The sequence below is a fragment of the Macrotis lagotis genome, chromosome 8 (assembly GCF_037893015.1).
Source record: "Macrotis lagotis isolate mMagLag1 chromosome 8, bilby.v1.9.chrom.fasta, whole genome shotgun sequence".
NCBI classification, from domain to species: Eukaryota; Metazoa; Chordata; class Mammalia; order Peramelemorphia; family Peramelidae; genus Macrotis; species Macrotis lagotis.
The window spans coordinates 17,490,425-17,512,168 of NC_133665.1; the positions used below are offsets into that span (position 1 = coordinate 17,490,425).

General features: G+C 37.8%; 1 protein-coding gene across 2 annotated transcripts in view; it reads left to right on the plus strand.

Moving 5' to 3' along the window:
- Window positions 1–7,099: 7,099 nt before the first annotated feature.
- CPPED1 (calcineurin like phosphoesterase domain containing 1) overlaps window positions 7,100–21,744 on the plus strand; it is a 134,360-nt gene continuing 119,715 nt past the window's right edge. The window contains exon 1 of one of the 2 annotated variants that reach the window (XM_074196444.1): window positions 7,100–7,345. In XM_074196444.1, coding sequence (XP_074052545.1) covers window positions 7,279–7,345 — 67 coding nt within the window. In that variant the 5' untranslated portion in view covers window positions 7,100–7,278. The remainder of the gene's footprint in view (window positions 7,346–21,744) is intronic. The other variant, XM_074196443.1, reaches the window with a different exon arrangement.

Here is a 21,744-nt window from a genome sequence, read left to right on the forward strand (position 1 = left end):
TTGTAAAAATGGTAGGCACTAAATAGTCAGTCCTATTCCACAATAGTTTAGAACCCCTTTGAGTTCTTACCACCTAATGGCTTTTAAAAGAACAACCATCTGTCATAGCTGGTTTAGTCATCTTCCCTATTGATGTTGAAGGGAAAGCAGAAAGGAACAGGACTGGATCTGACTATCTCTTAAGGGCTTCCCCAAGTCTTTTCATCTGCTTCAGCAAGTATGACTCCCTTACAAATTCATTGGGGTCATTATTGAGAATACCCTTTATTGCTTCAAGAAATCAACGATGCCACTTCCTAGAACTGAGGTTCATATTATATATACTTTCCAGACAGTTCTACTTCCAATGAAAATGTAACAGTACCAAGCATATAGTAATAAAGATTTATTGAATTAAACTTGTCTACACTATTCAACAACACAGCTAATGCTATTGCACGTCCTCTAATTTGGGATACTAATACTTCAGTTCTAAGTGAGTTGTATATAGTCTGTAAAGGTCAATTTAAACTACCATTAAAATAAATTTATAAATTAATTCTGTACTTTAAACATTGTGATTAATCTCAGACATTTTAACCTTAGTTACTTTGAATTGAATGGCCTATAAACAAAGGTTACAAATCCCAAGAACTGTATTTCTAGCATTAATCAACTTGAATTACAGATGGCATAGATTCCCTGAAATTTTCTAGTCTATTACACAAAAATGCGCTACTTTCATGTGTGTTTCTCAATATTTCTTTAGTTCTAAGCCAAGACTGATTCCCCAAAAGTCAGGAGATTCGTGGTTTTCTTATCCATTTCAGCTTTGGTAATTCTTCAATTCTGCAAAACAACACTTTATCGCTTGTTTAGAATAACTTCGAGGGACTCCTTCATGCAACAAGTGTTCCATCCACATTATTACAAATGTTCTGTCAAAGATTTCTTACAATTTCTGATATAGAGCATATCTCAGTATTGCAGATAATATTAGTCCAGTAGTCATTTTCTATAGAGTGAGACACATAAATCCCAGCCTTTGCTGTAAGATGTTGTATCATTCAGATTATTGTATATTTATTTCTACACAATGCTGATGTCTTGTAATTTTGTAGTTATGAAACATTTCCTATACAACTTTGATTTAAATGGTACATTGAGGTACTCATGAGACATTCTTTTAAAATTATGGTAAAACACTGATATATAGATATAGATATAGATATAGATATATAGATATATAGATATATAGATATATGTAGGAGAGAACAGATCCATATTCACAGCAAGAAGAAAAACTGGTGATATAAAAAAAGCTAAATAAATAATAGCCCACACACAATGCTTCTTCTAAAACAAAGCAATATTTAAAAATCATAAAGGATTTTTAAAAGTTATGATTTTATATAATTTCAAAAGATTTGGGTCAGAAAATAAGTTTATATTTAATACTTTTAATTTTTTATTACTAATGCCTTTAATATTGTATATATAAAAACTTTATATCTATTTCCATTCTTTTTACTAATTTTTCTCTTTGAGAACATCCTATTGAAAGTCTTTTATTTAAGGCTACGAGAAACCACATAACTTTTTTTTCATTTTTACAAAGCAAGAGGGTTAAATGACTTGCCCAAGGTCACACAGCTAAGTAATTATTAAGTGTAAGTCTGCATCTGAACTCAGATCCTCCTGACTCCAGGACCAGTGCACTATCTACTGTGCGATCTAGCTATCTCCCCAATCATATAACTTTCAAATGAATAAAACTTCAAATCTAACTCCAAGTCCTAGCATGACTTTCATATGTGTGTATGTGTGTGTGTGTGTGTGTGTGTATAAAATTCCCCTTTCCTCTCCATTTCTACAGCTAGATTACTATAGCTTCCCGAATTAGTCTCCTTGCCTTAAACACCCTCTTACTACAATCTATTCTTGCTGAGAGATGTATCTTCCTTAAAATATGTATTTTATCATATGACTCCCTCCTCAAAAACCTATAATGGCTCCCAATAGCCTTTAAGAAGTCAAGACTTTTTCTGAAAAAAAAATTAATAAAATATTAAAAGAAACCAATACACCTTTTGCTTTTTCAATGGAAAGTGCTTTTCTTCTGCTATTCAGCATTCCCAATAGCTAATGTTATTATTCTTAACACAGAATGTATATAAAACAATCTATATCAGTAAATATCCTAGCTAAAATACAGTACCAGTGCTGATGATCAAACTAGCTAATTAATTTTTCTTAATTTCTTATTTTACTATCAGTCATGCTGGATTTTTGAACATGCTCTTCATAATCTAGTTTCATTCAACAGTACAAATTAATTTCCCACCACTCCTTAACATATGTAGATGCCCTATGCTTAACTTAGGCTGATAGCCCCTGCCAGATTCTATGCTTATTCTTGTCTGTGACACCATGAATTGCTCTTCCTGCTAGAATTCCTGTCTTGCTTTCTGTTTATAATTTTTAATTACTCTTGCTCAAAACACATGAAGTTTTCTCTGAAAATTCTCCTGACTCTGAATTCTAGATGGATTTATCCTCAATACAGTGAAATTTCCAATTTCATGTCTTAATTTTCTTTGCCCAATTAGGTTGTAGGCTTCTTGAAGGTATTGATCCTATTTTAAAAAGTATTCTTTGTATCCTACACTTTGTCCAATAGTGTTGGGCATATGCTAAAGGCTGAAACCTTGATTTTAATTCTCCTCTCCTACCCACCCAATATCATGAAAGTGACAAGTGAAATTTCTAAAATTTATATGATTGTAAATTCTTATGATTGTAAATGTAGCTGAATTTTTATGTCCTTGATAAGAATTCAACTTTTTCTTATCCATCCACCAAAAATGATCAGCATGTTCTTTATAGTTGGAAAGGACCTTAGTCAAATTCCCCTCATTTTACATCTAAAGAAATTGAGAACCAAAGAGGTTATATGGCTTCCCAGGATTGTACAGATGGCAATAAGCAAGGCTCAAAACCCAAAGCTTCAATTCTCCTACTAATGACATTTAGATGATGGATAAAACTCAGATGTACAAACAAGAATAAAATAATTTGTGAAAGAGAGAATTGGAAAGAATGGAAGCACAAGCTATTCAACAAACATCTTTTAAGCACCCATCACAGGCACTTGGGATACCAAGATAAAAACAAAAAAGACTGCATGATATATTTTACATTTTATAAGGCTAACACAAGTACAGGTAAGACATGAACAAGATCATTTCAACTAAGAGATCCACAGAAAGTTTTGTGAGATAGATGTCATCTGATTTAAACCTTGACAGTAAATATTGAAAATGAAGGAATAAATAAGGAATATGCTTCCAGGGATGGGGAAGTAGTTTGTGGAAATGCACAGACAAGCATGTATTGAGTTCAGGAAAGAATTAAGTAGTCCAGGGAACAGTGAAAGATAATTAAGGCTGGAAAGATAGACGGGAGCCAGATTGTCAAGGACTAACTGCAAGGGTGAGAGTATTCATTTTAAACTAGAGGCAATAGAAAAACACTAAAGGAGTAAATATAGTTATATTTATGCTCTAGGAAAATTATTTTGATAACTGTGGGCAAGAGGGGAAAAAGGCAGAAGAGAGACTAGAAGACCAGTTAAAATGATGTTACATTTATCCAGACAGGTAAACAAGAACTTGAAAAAAGGTGGAACATAACAGGTGGAGGCAGACATCGTTAATACTTGAGAACTTATTTAAAAATGGATATGTTAGGAAGTAGAACATCTAAAATGACTCGGTTTATGAATAAGAGTCATTAGGAAAATAACAGTATTTACCCTTGACAGAAATAAGAAAATTTGGAGGGGGGGGTTGAATTTGAGGATAAAGGAGGAAGAGAAATATTGAGTTTGATCTTGGATATGATAAGTTTAAGAAAGATCATTCAAAGAGATAAAGAGTAGGGACCCAATTGTGAGAATTCCATGTAAAGACATCAATCTATTCTAATTTTAGCATTTTTATTCTTTCACATGAAAAAGACCTATAGATTAAATAATAACAAAAAATAAGTAAATGAGAGAGCTAAATATTTGTTATGAACTAATCGGTGAAAACCAAATATTTGAGTCTTTATAGAATTCTGATGTTCAGTGAATTATATTCCATAAAAAGTATTAAATTTGAAAGATAACAGGGGCTTTCAGAAACCAAAGTGAAAAATTTAAACCATTTAAATTATTCATGAAACTACTCTCTCACTGTTCAGACTTGGAAAATGAGAATCAGAAAATGAGAAAATTGGAGCACCTATAATGATCCAAAAGAAACATGAAAATGTTGTGGAGAGGAAAGGGGACATAAAAATGAATAGGTTAAAAAGTTACTGAATAAGTGAAATTCAAATTTTTGAATTCTGAAAGAAAAGAAAATGAGCATTAACTTACCTCCCCATCCTACCCCATTACTTAAAAGGGCCAAGTTTATGGGGCAAAGGAAACTTTACGTTATGGACAATGCTAATTCAGCATACATCACTTTCTACAAAAGAAGAGTATATTTTAGAAAAAAGCTTGAAAGTAGACAGGACATTCTGAAGGAAGATTTATATATTACTATATATCTCTTAGTTTACAAAAAGTGAATTTTAAAAAGTCATTGTCCTTTTCAAGAATTCAAAATTTTTAACTTTAGATTCTGTATTCAAATGATTCATAAGAATAGGGAATAAGGGGCGGCTAGGTGGCACAGTGGATAAAGCACCAGCCCTGGAGTCAGGAGTACCTGGATTCAAATCTGGCCTCAAACACTTAATAATTACCTAGCTGGGTGGCCTTGGGCAAACCACTTAACCCCACTGCCTTGCAAAAAAACCTAAAAAAATTTAAAAAAAAAGAATAGGGAGTGAAAGTAATATCCTTGGTAGTTTTTTGTGGCTTGTATAAAACTATGCAATGGTCTTTGGTTATGGTTCTAAATGGTTAAGTTTGGATAGGCCTTTTACTTTTAGAATCAAAACTGAATTCAGCAGATTGCAATGATTATGTTTTTGCATAGGCTTACATACTACACACACCAAAAAAGTAAAGGATTAACCTTAAATGACATTAAAGCACCCAAAGAGTTGCAGTGACCCCTAAAGGGCTTCAAGAAAATAAATTGATTACCATATAAAAGAATGGAACCAGACACACTGAAAATTTCAGGAACTTTTACATTTTCACTGGAAAGAAGAAAACAGGTGACAGGTTTTTTTTTTGTTTTTTTTTAATCATCCATGTGATGTTACTAAAGTAATAATCCCTACTTCTTCTTTGGGTCCAATTGTTTGCAATCTCAGCCATCTAGAACTGACCCCAGGACTAAAGAGGAAAAATCATTTAAGTGGTAAAAGTTATATGATCAAAACTTCACTTTTTAGAGAAGGCCTATAGACTTTCATTTAGTACGATAATTGACAAATTGATAAATCCATTTTATACATATTCCAATTGACTTAGTTACCATATTTCCAAGTCCATAGCAAATATGAAGAAGCAGATTAGTGGGGCTTTGAGGTACACTGTAGAGGGAGAAAGACTTCAGTAAAAAAAAAATGACAGCTTATAATTTAAGAACACAACCATTAAAAATTAACAAAAAAGTATAAAAGCTCAGCAATCAGTGCAAATAGTTTCCAATAAACTTCATTAGATTCCAGGAGCATCACTTGATTATAACATAGTACTCCATACTAATATTGAGAAAGATGATTCAGTGTTATAAAAAAGGTAAAACTATTCAATAGACATGTAATAAGCTTAATTCTTAAGCCAATTGTTGCAATGGATAAAAGATACTTTTGCTGGTTTTTTAATAATTTATACATACCAGTTGCTGTAGATTGCCAACTTTCTTTTTAGGTCTGTTTGGAGTGCCATTTATTTTGCCTAAAAATTATCTGCACATTGCCTTTGCCCAATTCTCTGTGATAGATTTGGTAGTGGTCACTGAAAAATGCCAATTCAACAAAGATTTATTATGTGTTCTAGATGCTGAGGAAAATAAAGATATGATGCCTGCCTTCAGGAAACTTGTCATTTGGTAAGGGAAATGCAATATACACACAAATATAAAGCTATTATAGTCCTTTGTTAAAATCCTACCTTGAATACATCAAGTAATGATGAGTTTTCAAAGCTATTATCAGGGGAATGCAAGCTCTGAGAAGACCTACCAAGAGAGAAAGACTAAGCATAAGTTCGACTGCAAATTTTTAATACAGAAATCAAATTATGCAATTTCAGAAAGGTTCATCACCAGTTTTACATAGGCCAATTTGGGCCACATTCATTCATTATATTTTCTAGGGGACGGAGGAGTTTCAATATGCACCACACAGAGGCAGCATACCACAATGCTGGCCGAGAGATGAGAGTTCAAATAATGACTGTCATTTTCTGTGAGAACTTAGGGCAAATCAGTTAACCTCGGACCTCAGTTCATGAAATCTGAAAAATGGGGGTCTGGTACTAGAAAGCCTCCAACAGTCCTTTTCCAAGTCTGAATCATCATCTCAAGTAGTTGTTATGAGATGTCAGAAGTTCACTTTCAGATACACAAAGGGATCAGGAAAAAGCCTTATGGCTTATCAGTGTTTGGAGTAAGCCAACTCTTTCATTCCTCAGCATTGGCAGGCAGGGTCTTCCCTCTGCAAGGAAAAGGGAAGGCCCCAAGCCGGGAAGGTCTCGCCCCTTCAGTTTGCCAGGGCCACAATCCCGGGGCCTCTTTCCGTACTTGGCATCAAAGAGGCTTGGGTCTGGCTTTATTGATAAGGGCAATAAGTAACTGGTTCATTCGAAGGCCTTTCCTGGTACAATTGCCCAACAGTGGGGGGGGGGGGGCGTGCGGCCTGGAGGCACATCTAGTTCTGCCCTCTTGGGGTCTGGGTTCAAATGTCTTTTTTGGGGGGAGGGGAAGTTTAGGACGAGCCCTTCTCGGGGTCACACCGCGCGCGGGAAAGGACTCGGGGTGGCCTCAGAGCCCCGAAGGCCCGGGGCACAGCTCTTAGCGGGGGGTGCGTGTCCCCACTTCCTCCCCCTCCTCGCGGGCGGCGGCGGCCGCTCCTGGGGGGGCTCGCGGCCTTCCCCACCAGTCCAGGCCGCCGCCGCCGCTTCCGGCCCAGGCGCCGCGATCGAGCTTGGAGTGATCGATCCCGGGCACCAGAGACCTCGGCAGCCCCGCCCCGCCCGGAGCTGAGGGCGCCGGCTCCCACGTGTGCGCGGCGCGGGGCCTGTCTGTTCCTCCCCGTCCAGAGTCCGGACTTCGCTCTACAGCAAGAGACATGTCCGAAGACGAGACGGACGTTTTCTCCAGGGCGCGCGGCAGGATCCTGGACGCTTTCCCTGAAGGTACGCTCTCTCCTCCCGCCCCGTTCTCTAGGTCTGGGAGGGGGGCGGCGGGGCCGGGAATAACCGAGGCCGCCGGGGAGATGAAGAAACGGAACCTCCGCTCCCAGCACGGAGGCGAGGCGGGGCGCGTTTCCGGCCGGCCCAGGGGGACCTCAATGGCCGCCGCACCCAGAGGCCGGCTCGGGCCGGAAGTCCTCGGCTTCCACCCGGAAAACGCGGGGGGCGGGGCGGGGCCGGGCCTGCCCTGCCGACCCGGACCGGCCTCCGTGGTCCCGGACCCTTCCTTCACCAGCTCGCGATCCCCTAGGCTAAATGCCGAGCAAAGTTCCGGACGGGCGCTGCCCTTCCCGGTGCCAGGAGCCTCCTCAGCCTCTCCCTGCGCTGGGCCGGGACCGAGGTGGCAGGGGCCTGTCCAGATCTCCAGAACGCACACACCGCTCTTTAAATAACTCCTTGCCCCTGGGGAAAGAAGTGTGTTTTTTTCAACCCCGAGAAAATCCTCTTAAACCGCCAAAACTGAAATTGTTTTATTTTAAAGATGGATTTGGGGCAAAATAAAAGTATTTTGTAATGCACTGCTAACTCTGAAATAAAAACCTTAGAGAGAGCCGACCTCCTTTGTAGGTTTTTCCCTTGTGAAGTTGAATTTCTCGGTCTTATTTATCAACAGTAAGTGCAGTGGTCCTGGGGCTCCTTACTGCCGTCCAGGGCCTAGGTTCTGGAGGGGAGGGATAGGCTTCATTCTCGCATATAACTAAAAATCAAGTAATTAAGGAAGGAGTCAGCTCTACCATCTGGGAAGACAGGCTTCTGGAGAGTGGCACGTCAGCTGAGTATCGAATAAAGATGCTGAGAAGTGAACTTTGGCACAGGTTAGTGTGAAGGTGCTGAAATGGGAAATAGAGATATTGGCGGCTAATTACATAGGATGGGGAAATGATAGAAGAGTCAAAGGTGATTGCAAAATTCTAAACTTGGGTAATTGGAGCAATAGTGGCAACTGATGGGTAGCTTGGTTTCAACAATAGGAGATAGTAACCAGAATACACACATAAGCAAAAGAGTTTTAGAACTGGAAGAGACAAAAAAGGGGGGGGGCAGCTAGGGGGCCAGTGGAGTCAGGAGGACCCGAGTTCAAATGTGGTGTCAGACACTTAATAATTACCTAGCTGTGTGGCCTTGGGCAAGCCACTTAACCCCATTGCCTGCAAAAAAAAAACTAAAAAAAAGTGCATACCCTTTGATCCAACAATACTACTACTGGGTCTATACCCTGAAGAGATTATGAAAAAGGGTAAAAATATAATATTCATAGCAGCCCTGTTTGCAGTGGCAAAGAATTCGAAATTAAGTGAATGTCCTTCAATTGGGGAATGGCTTAGCAAACTGTGGTATATGTATATGATGGAACACTTGTTCTATTAGAAACCAGGAGGGACAGGAATTCAGGGAAGCCTGGAAGGATTTGCATGAACTGATGCTGAGTGAGATGACCAGAACCAGAAAAACATTGTACAACCTAACAGCAACATGGGGGTAATGATCATCCTTGATGGACTTGCTCATTCCATCAGTGCAGCAATCAGAGACAACGTTGGGCTGTCTGCAATAGAGAATGCAATCTGTATCCAGAGAAAGAATTGTGGAGACCAAAGACTATTATCTTCAATTTAGGGAAAAAATACTGTTATCTTATGTAATTTTGCTATCTTTTATACTTTATTTTTCTCCCTTAAGAGTATGATTTCTCATCACATTCAGTTCCCTGACCAACCCTTGACAGATGGGTATATGCAATAGTAATCAATTTTCTTTACCATAATGGATCCTGACAAGGGATCCAGATACCATCATTACATCTCCCATGAGTCTCGGGTCACCTATCTCTAGGTTGTACAGTTCAGAAGGTATGTACTCTGCATCTGGCCATAAGTCCACAGACATTTGCTACTCCCAGGAAAATATCCTGGCCAGACTGGTATAAACAATAGTCACCCGGAACTGACCCAGTCATATGCTTCTAGTGTTTGTCTTCTCTGATCCAGCATCCTGTGCCACAGTGCACCTCTGACCAGGAACTGAGAATCTAGAATGGACCCAGGGGATAATGGCACCCAAGACCAATTCTCAAACTTCTGTGAAATACTGTAAGTGCATCAATTAGCTATGCTACAAGACTGGGCATTGACTTCTGTCAGCTAGATTCCCCTCTCACCATTTCTAATTCCCAGTTGTCTAAATCAGAGATAGGACCGTCTCTAGATAGGACATACAGACTCAGGTAGGATATAATCATACCAGCCAATTATCTCCCTCCTTTTCTCTCAGTGGAGAACATCTTCACCCTGCTTCTCCTCCTTTCCTAAGGAGAGGGGCATTAAGTAGGGATGTCATACTTATGGAATCAAGGGGAAGTTACAGCTACAGACCCCCCTGACTAAACAATGTACACATAAGTGAGAGATGGTGGAGGTGAATTGGTCCAATATCTCTCCTCTTCCCCCCCGGAGACATCCAATGTCCTTTTGTATTTTCTGAACCTGTTCCAAAAGGTCCTCTCCAGCTCAGGTGACTTGTTGAGGCCTTCTCTTCTGGTAAGAAAACTGCTTAACATTTTACTTAGATCAAAACACATGTTTTCATCACAAGACAATGAGATTCTGGAGCTTATTACCATTTACATTTTGCCTTACTGTCATATTGTTATACATGCTTCACTTTAACATAATAAACTTCCATAAGTGTTTTACTACATGAGTAAACTCCACTGAGAATTACCACATTAACTTAAGCTTTTAACAGTTTTAACCTTTTGCTTTTTTATAATGACTCAAGATATTCTTAACCAAAATGGATTTTTCCCCAAAATATTCCCAGATATACCATAGGTTTTACTCACATTTCTTTCCTTAAACTAGACCTTGAAACTAATTATCCTAAGAATTTCCCTTTCTTCTTCTTACTTAAATATCCCTTCTAACATAAAAATTAAGGAAACAGTTCCTCTCTTAACATTTAGCTGATAGCAGGTGTCAGAGCCACACACCTAACCTATCTGGCTCTTAAATCCACTTGATCTAAAACTTCTTTATTAGATTTACTTATTGTTTTACTATAAAGAACTAGGACATCAAAAGAAAATTCCTTTATAGATATAATTATTGAATGTTAGTGTTCAGGCAGAGGTCAAATGTCTTAGGCCAGGTTTATTCTTCCAGGTAAGACATCATCCAAATGTCACTTTTGGAGAAATCGAGTTAAAAGGGTCCAGGCTCAGGCTATGCTGAAAAGCTGCCCCATTGACTGCACATCCCTACCACCTGACACCTTTAGCCCATTGGCTTCTTTGGCTCTAAGAGCATGACATTGACCCAGTAACATTTCCTTTTTCTGACCACCCTGATATCTGATATAAAAAGAGAAAATTGATTAAAAGTCCCATGATCTAAAATAGTTGTTTTACCAAATTAGTACTTCCAATGAGTCCAATTTACAAAATTTTGATTACAATCTTGATGGGGTTCCAATTAATGAATCCCCTATCTAAAGCTCTGAGTCTTCTTCCTGGGTCCTTGCTAAAACCAGGAATTTTAACTATGACTGGCCCTAAAGGCCTCATCTCCTACGTTTTACTCAAGGCCTCTGATTTCCGGACTCACATGTCTTTGTCTGAAATCATATCTATTCTATCTCTATGTAAAGATGATATATCAGATTCCTCTTGGCTAGAAACACCTCCTTCTAGCTTGTTGTATTTTACAACAAATAAACACCTCCTTTGGCCAGGAGATTGCCTGTCATCTCCTAAATTCTCACATAAAAATTAAGCTAAATATTGTCACAGAAAAATCTCAAACTATCTTTCTTGTGTTTATTTTTCTCATATTACATAGGTGCTTTTACTTAAAATCAAACAACTATAGCTTTGGAATACACACACATACATAAAATACATATCCCAAATAGTCCCAATTAACATATATAGCTAGAAACCTCTATACAGAAGCATGTTTAGCTACTAGCCATCCTTAACATACAAATTATTATTTTTTTTTGCAAGTGTCTTGCCCAAGGCCACACAGCTAGGTAATTATTAAGTGTCTGAGGCTAGATTTGTACTCAGGGCCTCCTGACTCTAGGGCCAGTGCTCTATCCACTGTACCACCTAGCTGCCCCCTAACATACAAATTATCATTTTCAGAATTCTTTAAAAGCATTAGAACATCTTAGGAGACTTTAAATTTCCAACATGTGTAATTAATTCCAATATATCAAAACAGTAATAAGAATAACTTACAAATTACTAGATTGTACAAACAGAATCCTTTCATTATTACATTATTCATGAACCCACAGATCTATCCCAAAAGGAATCATAATTTTTCATATTTCCCTTTATTACCCCTTCAAAGCAATCATATGTTAATCCCAGGCTTTAACATTACAGTATTTAAATAGTTTATATATTCACAAAAGAAAACTATTGTAAATATTATAAATATTTCTTTGCAGTTACAAAAGAATATCACATAACTGCTAAATACACCTTACAGTGGGACCACACAAAACTATACCACTAAAGTTCCCAACAATTTAGTTTGATAAAAGCTTTAGAGTATCTTATACAAAAAATCCAGCACTCATTCCAAAAACTCCATCCAAATTTAAAATACAGTTGTTATCATTATTAAGCTTAACATTTAAAATAAATTAAAAATTTTTTCCCTAAAGAAATCTATGAATATCCCTGCTAACATAAGTATTTTTCTTCTTAGTAACACAGTACCTCTTTCCTTTAACTCAAAGGTGTTATGGTAGTTTAAAATCTCAAATTACTTTAACAATCTAGGTTATTTAATTCCTCCCATTCTGTTCAAATTTTGTCAGAATGTAACAACACTAATATTCCTCTTTTAAAACCCTCAGAGTGATTTCCAAAACTCTAATTCAGAAAGGGATCAATCTTTAAAACATGAGAGTCAGTTCTTTTAGGCCATGTGGCCAGAGCATAAATATGTCTCCAATATTTTCTTTGTTTCCCAATCACCTGTGGTGGGGTCTTTCCTTTTAAGGCTTAAGTATTCCAGTCTCTTGTACCCCAGAGTGGGGGGGGGGGCATTCCTCAGCTGAACTCAGTTTAGAGTTCAAGTCTTAACAAGACTGCAAGATGGGTTCAAGATCACCAGGTGTCCAACCCCCCACCCCCTTTCCCCCCAATCCAGGGAGAAAACATGTATCTTTCCCAGACATTCATAAGGTTAAGAAATCTTTGGGGCGGCTAGGTGGCGTAGTGGATAAAGTACGGCCCTGGAGTCAGGAGTACCTGGGTTCAAATCCGGGCTCAGACACTTAATAATTACCTAGCTGTGTGGCCTTGGGCAAGCCACTTAACCCAAAAAAGAAATCTTCCCTCCTATAATTTCTCAATCTTTCCCTTAAAAGTTCTTTTTCTCTCTTAAACTTTCCACAGACCACAGTTTTTTCTCCTGAAGAGTCCTCCCCTCTTCTCTTTAATTCTACGAATCAGCACAGCTATGGCCAGCTCAATGAGGGAGAGGCTGATCTCCACTAGAGGGATACTGCAGATTTACTTCCTCCTCCCCTACCTGCTTTGTCCCAACTTCCAGCCCCATCAGTTGAAAACTTAAATGAGTCCCCAGACCCAGAAATAACTACACAGACCACTAACACAAGACAGGACATAGACAAAACACACACCCCCCAAGGGAACATTGAAACTCATTCATACAGTACACTGGATCTAATCGGCTGCCTTCCAGCTTCCTTGTCTTCTGGCTACTGACCATGTGGCTCCTGGCTATTGACCATGTGGCTCCCTTGCCCCCCAAGTCTGAAGGCAACCTTCCCTGTTTAAGATTTTGGGGAAATTCCTGGAGAGGAACCCAAATCCCCGTTCTTTCCTGTCATCCTCTGGCCTCTCCAATTGTCCCAGGAATCTCTGAGATATTTTTCCCACAGAGAACACCAAGAAAGCGGGCTTGAAATCAAGTCATTTGTACACATTATTTTCTTATGTTCTTCCAGAAAGAGATTTATATTATTTTCCTCTACGAGGCTCCCAAATTGTTATAAATAGCTTGTGAATACTTAGTCCAGAGTGATTAAAATTAATTTTTTTTTGCTATTAAGATATCTTAACAAAATGGCACACCTCTCTCAAGATGGGAGAGAGGGGCGAGGAAATCCCAAAATGCAAGGTCTTTTATGCTCTTTGAAAGAACTTGTTCCTGCCCCTTCATGCCAATCATAGGCAGGGGTCACAGTCTAATTGATATATTGGTCTCCATACATTTCCCCTGCCCTGCTCATTATACTAATGAGCAAGAACTGCTATTTCCTTAAGCATGTGCAAAGGAGAAGGTCAAGACTCAACTTAGAAAGGTGGGGTGCACCCACCTAATCAGTTTTTGATCAGATTGAGGCTAAGTCTTTTGACTTTAACTCAGTAACTGCCCATAGGCAATAATAGAGGCAGACCCTAGTCTTTGTAATATAAACTAACAATTCTTGTGGAACCCAAACACCCACATATTCCTCATAGATGAGCAAAGTCATCAGCCTCACTCTCTCCTCCAGAGTCATTGTAGTCCTGTGGCCAGACAAAGTCAAGATCACTAGTCAGTGACCCAGGATGCTGTGAGTTCCTTGGCATTTTAAAGTTAGGTCTTTTTAAACTAGATCTCAATTTGTGATTAAGGGCTAGTTTGATCTAGTTTGCTATCACAAAAGAATCACTCTGGGAAAGGAAGACCCTGGGAGTTTGTATTTGTTGTATTTATTTACATTCATTCTGAGCCAAGCAATTGTATTTACATTCATTCTGAACCCCCACAGCCCAAACAATTGAGGAGACTTTAGACTGGGATCTATTATTGTCCTTTCAAAGAAAGCCCTAGTGCTTTAAAGGCGTAGTCTAATAGATTTATTTGAATCACAGTAGACTTTTTCAAGGCCTTTTTTCCCCTGAGCTGTATTTCATTATATCATAAATGAAAATTTCACTAGACAAAGAGGGGAACACATTTAGAGTAGGAAAGGGAGGGGGGAAGGTAGACAACTGCTACATTTATATAACTAAGTCTTTTTTTTTTAAATACAAATCCTATTACACTAGTAGTAATTCACCTACATAAAGAAGCAGTGGGCACATCATTTCATACCTCTGGCATCTTAGAGTTTCTTTCTCTTTTCGAGATGTTCTCATACACCTTCTTTCACAAATATCTGCTAGACTGGTTAGTCATATGAGTTCCTAAGTCTGCCCTTCTTGAAGATCTGCTAAGACTACCTAGCTCTTAAATCCTTCTCTGCTGCTAGGGGTAGTTACTTTTTTAACCAGGGCCATTGGTGGGAAAGTGGGAAGAAGAAGGGTCACAGGCCTCAAAACTGCTTCTTACTTTGATGCTTATTATTGACAAGCTTACTTGCTAAGATCACCAGGGATGTGGCCTGTTTTTAGTTTGGAAGGTAAAAGGTGTTTATCTCATTCCATCAGGGTGAATACATTCACACTTGACCACTTCATTTGACTAATACTTCAGCTCTGCTACTGATGCAAAGAATTATGAATGCAGAAGAAACAAATTCTGTAATTTTTCAAATGCTATTAAAATCTTATTAATTGTGGAAGACTATTTGCTTCTGAGATGTAAACTGACTCGCGTTGATTGTATCCTAACTCCCATTTTCCTCCTCTTTCACCTAACATTGGCCGTAGATCTGGCTTGACAGGACAGGAAAAACCAGTATGTAGCTGGGCCAAATTGCAAGACCATTCCCCAAGAGCCACCCATCACCCAATCTATTAGAGAAATACCTCTGCTTTTTGTCTCTCTCCTTTTTCTTTGACTCCAATTCCCATCCAGTAGGATGGGTTTTTCTTGTGCTCTTTCTTAGGTCATGTGGAGCCCCATGGGCCTCTCCCATGCCATGTAGCCAGACTAAGTTAAGCCTCTTGGCTGCCTGCCCTTTTCTCTTTCCCTTTCTCTTTCTCACACTCTCACTCAGACTTGACCTGGCCAGTCCTGTCTCTTTGCTAGTCACTCTTTCTGACATCTCAGTTTCTGTCTACCAAGCAACCATGCCTTTTGTTGTTCACCCTGTCCTAAAGTGCTTGTTGAAAATTTTCAAACCTGTATACTTTGTAATAATTCATAATCAAATCTTGAGCAGTTTAAAAAACATCCTGGGGAGCACTTGAATTCTTCTCCTTTTCAGTTGCCTTAAGATCTTCTGTCTTTATCTCTGTATTTCATCAACAACACTACTTATCTCCTACGATTTCAAATGGGTTTTGGGTAAAACCAATCAGCTTCTACTTGCCCTCCCCAAAATAAATTGCTGAAGTAACTCAGGTAGCAGTAGCTGAACTGGATCTTGAACCCAAGACTTTTGATCCCTAGTCAAATGCCCTTCCGTTGTTAGACTGTCTCTCAATTTGAAAATTCTTTTTTAGAAATGATAATTGAATCCCTGAGAACTGGGAAAGGCTATGGGGGGGGGGGGGGCTTGCTAAGAACAGAGGCTTGAGAGACAGGTTCATTTGGAGATGATGGAGATGAGAGATGATTCATCAAGGGGAACTGGAAGAAAAAATCACTTAGGTGGGAGGAGAATTAGGACAAAGCAGGGTTCATAGAAATCAAGGAAAGAGAGTCAGGTCTTTGGAGAGCTATAGTTCTATAGAGCTATAGAAAAGATGGAGCACACAATAGTGACCTTGATTTTCTCATTAAAGGATCTGCTTAAGGGTGGTGTATGTGGATGGTGTGGAAGATTTTAGCAAAAAGTAAAAGGTTTGGAATAGCTTCTAGGAAGTGTATGAGTCAGGGAAAAACAAGAATTATTTCTGTAGCAATGAGTTCCCAATTGAAATTAGCATGAATATATGTTAGACTCAACAAAGGGAGTTGTATGTCTTCCTTTAATGTTCAATAGTATGGTAATAAGCAGGGAGGATGATAATGTGGATAACCTGGGATTGTGGTTTGCCAAGTTGTGAGTAAAAAAACTAGAGACAGAAGGATTCAAAGGTATAATTAACTAGCCAACAGGTAGGATTAAGTTGTAAAGAAAGGAAATTGAACTCTAGAGCAAAACCAATTGATTGATTGATTGATTGAGGGTATGTGGAGTATTAGAGAGACTAGAAGTCTCAAAGAGGACAAAGAATAGAATAGGACAAACAAAGCATTAGGAAGAATGAGGCAAAGAAAGAGATTTAAGGATAAGGAGTTGTGATCAGAGAAAAGAATTTCAGAGTTCAAGATTGTAGAAGTTAGAAGAGTTATTAGAGAGAGATCATATAATCTGGGGTTTGACCATCCCTGTGTTTACTAAGTTAAAGATATAGAAGAAGTTGATAAACAGGGAAATCAATAATTTCCAAGGGACATCGGATCCATTTTTATATTTAAGTTTGAAAGGAAGCATTAGGGTAGAGAGAAGAGAGTGTTAGCCAGTTACTGAACCCTTTAAGAAAGGAAGGAGAATGAAATGAAGGTCTCTGGAAACTATGTATCATCCAGAAATGCAAATATTGGCACATAGTTTTATAGAGTTTCATACCAACACTTGATAACTGCTAATGCAAAAATGTGAATATAGAGTATTTAATTGAGTAGTCTCATTAGGGAAATAGACCATGCTTTCTTTCCCCCCATCTGGTAAAATTTAATTGCAAAGTATCATAGAATCATAAATTTATAGGGGAAAGGTGTCTTAAAGATTATCTAGAACAAGTTCCTCATTCTGCAGATAAAGAAAGTGTGACAGAGAGGGTAAGTTATTGTTGAAGGTCATTCAGGTTTTTAAGAAGCAGGTGCCCAGGGGGCAGCTAGGTGGCGCAATGGATAGAGCACCGGCCCTGGAGTCAGGAATACCTGCCTCAGATACTTAATAATTACTTAGCTGTGTGGCCTTGGGCAAGCCACTTAACCCCATTTGCCTTAAAAAAAAAAAAAACCTAAAAAAAAAAAGCAGATGCCCAGGACTTTTGATTTCATATCTTATTCTCTTCTGTACTTTGTAAAACTTCCTAGAATAGGTCACGGTAATTGTTGTTGCTGTTGTTATTCTTTACCTACGTATGTTTTCCTTTTGGAGAGAGCTTATTTTAGGAGTATCAACAATATTCAGATCAATAATATATTGATGAATTGTATGTGCCTACCATTTTCTCAAGTATTATAGGGTATCAAAAAGTCATCTATCCACAAGGATCATAACAGTTTACAGTTTGGAAAACTAGGACTTATGTGAAATAATTACTGAAAAAGATTATAATTTCTTATGCAGTTTTTTTAAAGTTCATTTCATTATTTTAGGGAGTACATTCCTAATGAGAAAATTACCTCAATCAATGCATGGAAGCATTGCAAATTATAGTCATAGAGAATTGCCCCAGTCTCTGAGAGGTTAAGTGACTTCTCCAGAGTCACACAGTCAGTATTTAAGAGGCAGGACTTGAATCTGGGTCTACTAACTCTGAGGCAGGTACTCTATCTGCTAAACCATTGTGCTTTATGCATCTTTATAGTAACATTGTAAATGAATATAATAAAGGACTAAATTGTATGGTACATAAAATTAAAGAATAGGATTATATCGAAAACTTATTGAACACCTAATTATATATAGTGCTAGGCAGTAAGAATAGAGCATAGAGGGATAGTAGTAACAAATGTAGTTTTTGTCTTTTACTATAAATTTTTAAACTAGCAAAGAAGAAATATTTGTAATTAGATACAATATATTGAGTGAATGAAAAATATTTATTACCTTCATAATAGTAGGTGTTCTCTAAAGGTTCTATACCGTACTCCCGAGTTTAAGTTCTGGATCACTGATTACTTATTGGACATTTCAACCCATATGTCCATTGTGGCCAAAATCATCCATTTTTCCAAATTTCCATATTTCTGTCACTATACTTCTGTCCACATACTGAAGAGTATGTGGTCCCCCATTCATAATCTCAGCATTATCTTGGCCTCTTCACTTTCTTTCACCCACATATGCAGCCATTTTCCAAATCTTACCATGTTTTAGAAATGAAAATTTTGTCCTTTTAAAAAGTTTTGAGTTCCAAATTCTATTCTTCCCTTTCTCCCTCCCTGAGACAGTCAGTTATATATGTGTAATCATATAAAATATTTCTATATTAGTCATTTTGTGCAAGAAAATTAGAACAAAAAAGCAAGAAAGAAAGAGAAAAAGAAAGATTTATTGTATGCTTTAGTTTGTATTCAGACATTAGTTCTTTCCCTGGAAGCAGGTAGCATTTTTCATCATAAGTCTGGAATTGTCTTGAATCATGTTGCTGAGAATAGCTAAGTCATTCACAATTGATCATCATACATATATCATAAAATATTGTTGTACATATAATGTTCTTCTTGTTCTGCTCACTTCACTTTATATCAGTTCACAAAATTTCAAGTTTTCCTGAAATCATCTTGCTTGTCATTTCTTATAGAACAATGAAATTCCATTATAATTATATGTCATAACTTTTTCAGCTTAGTTTATGGGCCTCCCCTTAATCTCTAATTCTTATGCATCACAAAAAGATCTGCTATAAATATTTTTGAACAAAAGGATTCTTTTTCATTTTTTAAAAATCTCCTTTATATACAGATATAGTTCCAAGTTGTTTTCTATAATGGTTACATCAGTTCACAACTCTACTAACAGTAGATTAATATTTCATTTTTTCCACATCCCCTACAACAGTTGCTATTTTCCTTTTCTGAACAAGTAGTTATTCTAATAGATATGAAATGGTACCTTAGAGTTGTTTTAATTTGCATTTCTGTATTCAGTAGTACAAATTTTATCATTTCTACCTCTCCACTCAGCTTGCTGCCACTTTAGTTCAGGTCCTTTTTACAAACTCAGTCTTCTAATTGATTTCCTTCTTTACTCCAGACCATCCAACACACTGCTACCAAAGTAGTTTTCCCTTAGTACAGATCTGATCAAGTGATTCCACCATCCACCAACTCCAGTGGCTTCCTTTTGCCTTTAGGATAGCATTTAGCATGTAAAGCCCATTACAAGTTAGTTATATTTCCAACTTCTTTGGATATTACTCTCCCTCTTACATTCTGTGTTCAACCAAACTTACCTTCTTTCTGTTTCTCATTCACAATACTCCCAACTCCTATCTCCATACCTTTGTCCTGGCAATACCCCAAACCTGGATTTATGAGGTCTTTCTTGATCTCCCCAAATACTAATGTATTTCCTCCCATTATGCGGGGGTCCAGCCTCTGCGGGGTCCCTGGAACCTCACCGGAGCGATAGAGTCAGGGAAATGAGTTGAGTCAACAAAGGGGTAAAGGCAGGAGCAGGTTGACTGACTGTCAGCTGCTTAGATTTATTTTTATAGTCTCAGAATCATATCAAACAAGCAAACTAAAATCATTTCCTTGGTTACAAAAGTGTACAATTTTCATCATTAATCATACAGTTCACATGGTTATGAGTCTGATCATGTAGTGGTTACAAGTGTGATTATCAATCATGTAGTTAATTTTCTTGTCCCTGCTCAGACTGTGATGAGCTCAACCTGCCTGTTGCCTAGTTTGTTGCTGTATAGTAAAGTTATTAAACAGAACTTTTCTGATAATAATCTTTGATATAATTTGTTTAATGGAATGCTTTTATGTTTTTGTGCCGCATATGTAATGTTTTTCAATATGCTCCCTTGACAACCTATGGTGAGGGTAGTTATGTTTGTCCACCCATCCGTTGACTCCTTCAATAACCAATTTTCCTTTCCACCCTTGTTGGTAGATGCTATGGTTTCTATGACTTTTTATTCTTTCCCAATAGACTAAGGTTGTTAGGGTTCACATATTGGTCACCTATATTAACTATTCTCAAACCATCTTTATCATATATTCCTGTGTATGATAAGGGGGGCAAAACTATTAATTTCCCTGGAATTCTATCTGAAACATCTTATATCTGTTTTCCCTGTATATATATTCTGACATCTCCCTGGAACTCCCAGTGCTGTATTTTCCAAAGATTTCATATTGTTGAAGTCTGTTGTATGTCTCAGGGAGAGGCAAATTTGGACAGAGTTCACAATCTGTTTTATTCAAGGAATTTCTCTGAAATTCTTCCTTTATAGTCATTCCACTATTAGGATGAGTAAGTTTTACAATCAATAATAGACCTATAAATATTGGTATGCATGAAATCCCTATATATATTGAAGAAGGAAATGTTTCATCAGGCAGTGTGGCCGCCTTGAGTTTTCTTGCCACGACTGTGTCAAACAACTTAGAGACCCTGGCTCCCAACATCATTCTACTCAGTATTTAATTACTTATATTTGTTTGTTTTAATTTTATATGTATGCTATGTGTATCTTATTGTTTATCCTTCATTCTTGATGTTGGACATGACTTCAGGGCGATGATGCCATGACATACAAGTGACTTGGATTTAAGTGAAGGAGCTCTATGCAAAGTTTCCAGTTTCACTTATATGTATGTATATGTGTTTGTATGAAAGTGTATTTTTATATATGTGTGTATGTGTGTGTATGTGTATGCCATATTTCCCCCATGTATAAGATGCACCCTTTTTTGAAAAATTTGGGGTCTAAAAAAGCATTTCCTGCTTTTTTTTTTTTTTTGCACTTGTTGTCTTTGTGCTCATTGTTTCATATTTGTTACTGGTATATTAGGTTACATTTTGCCACATTCTTCCCAGAAATGGCTCAAAAAAGATTTTCATCCAGTGCTGAATTCAAGTTCAAAGTGATCAAAGTTTGCAAAAGTGAATGGAAATCATGCCACTGAAAGTCAGTTTGGTCCTTCTCCAACTGAGAAAACAATCCGAGACTGGTTATAAGAAGAAGAAACCCTCCTGAAAATGCTGTGGCAAACGAAGACCATAAGAGGCAAGTCAGCCAAATGGCCTAATTTAGAGAGGGAATTGAATAGCAAAGGGCCATTGGAATTCCTGTTTTCACAAAGATGTTTCAGCATGAGGCCAGAAGATTGCTGATGAAAAAGAAGCTACTGATTTCAAAAGAGGATGCAATTGGTGCTTCAGGTTCTTGAAACAGAATGGACTAAGCATGCGTCCATGCACCACACTGCTTGTGGTCAACCAGAGCACAGGCAGGAGAGCAGTCAGAGCCTCTCCTAAGATAGTGATTCATCATCAAACACAGATGAGGATAAGCTAATGGATGGGAGTTTTGACAGTGATGAGGAGTTATATCAATTTTATGATGAATAAAACTTGAGTTCAATAACTTTATGTAATACATTTTTGTTTCACATTGAGGGTCCAAAATTAAGGTGTGTCTTATATGTGGGAAAATACAGCATATATATATATATATATATATATAT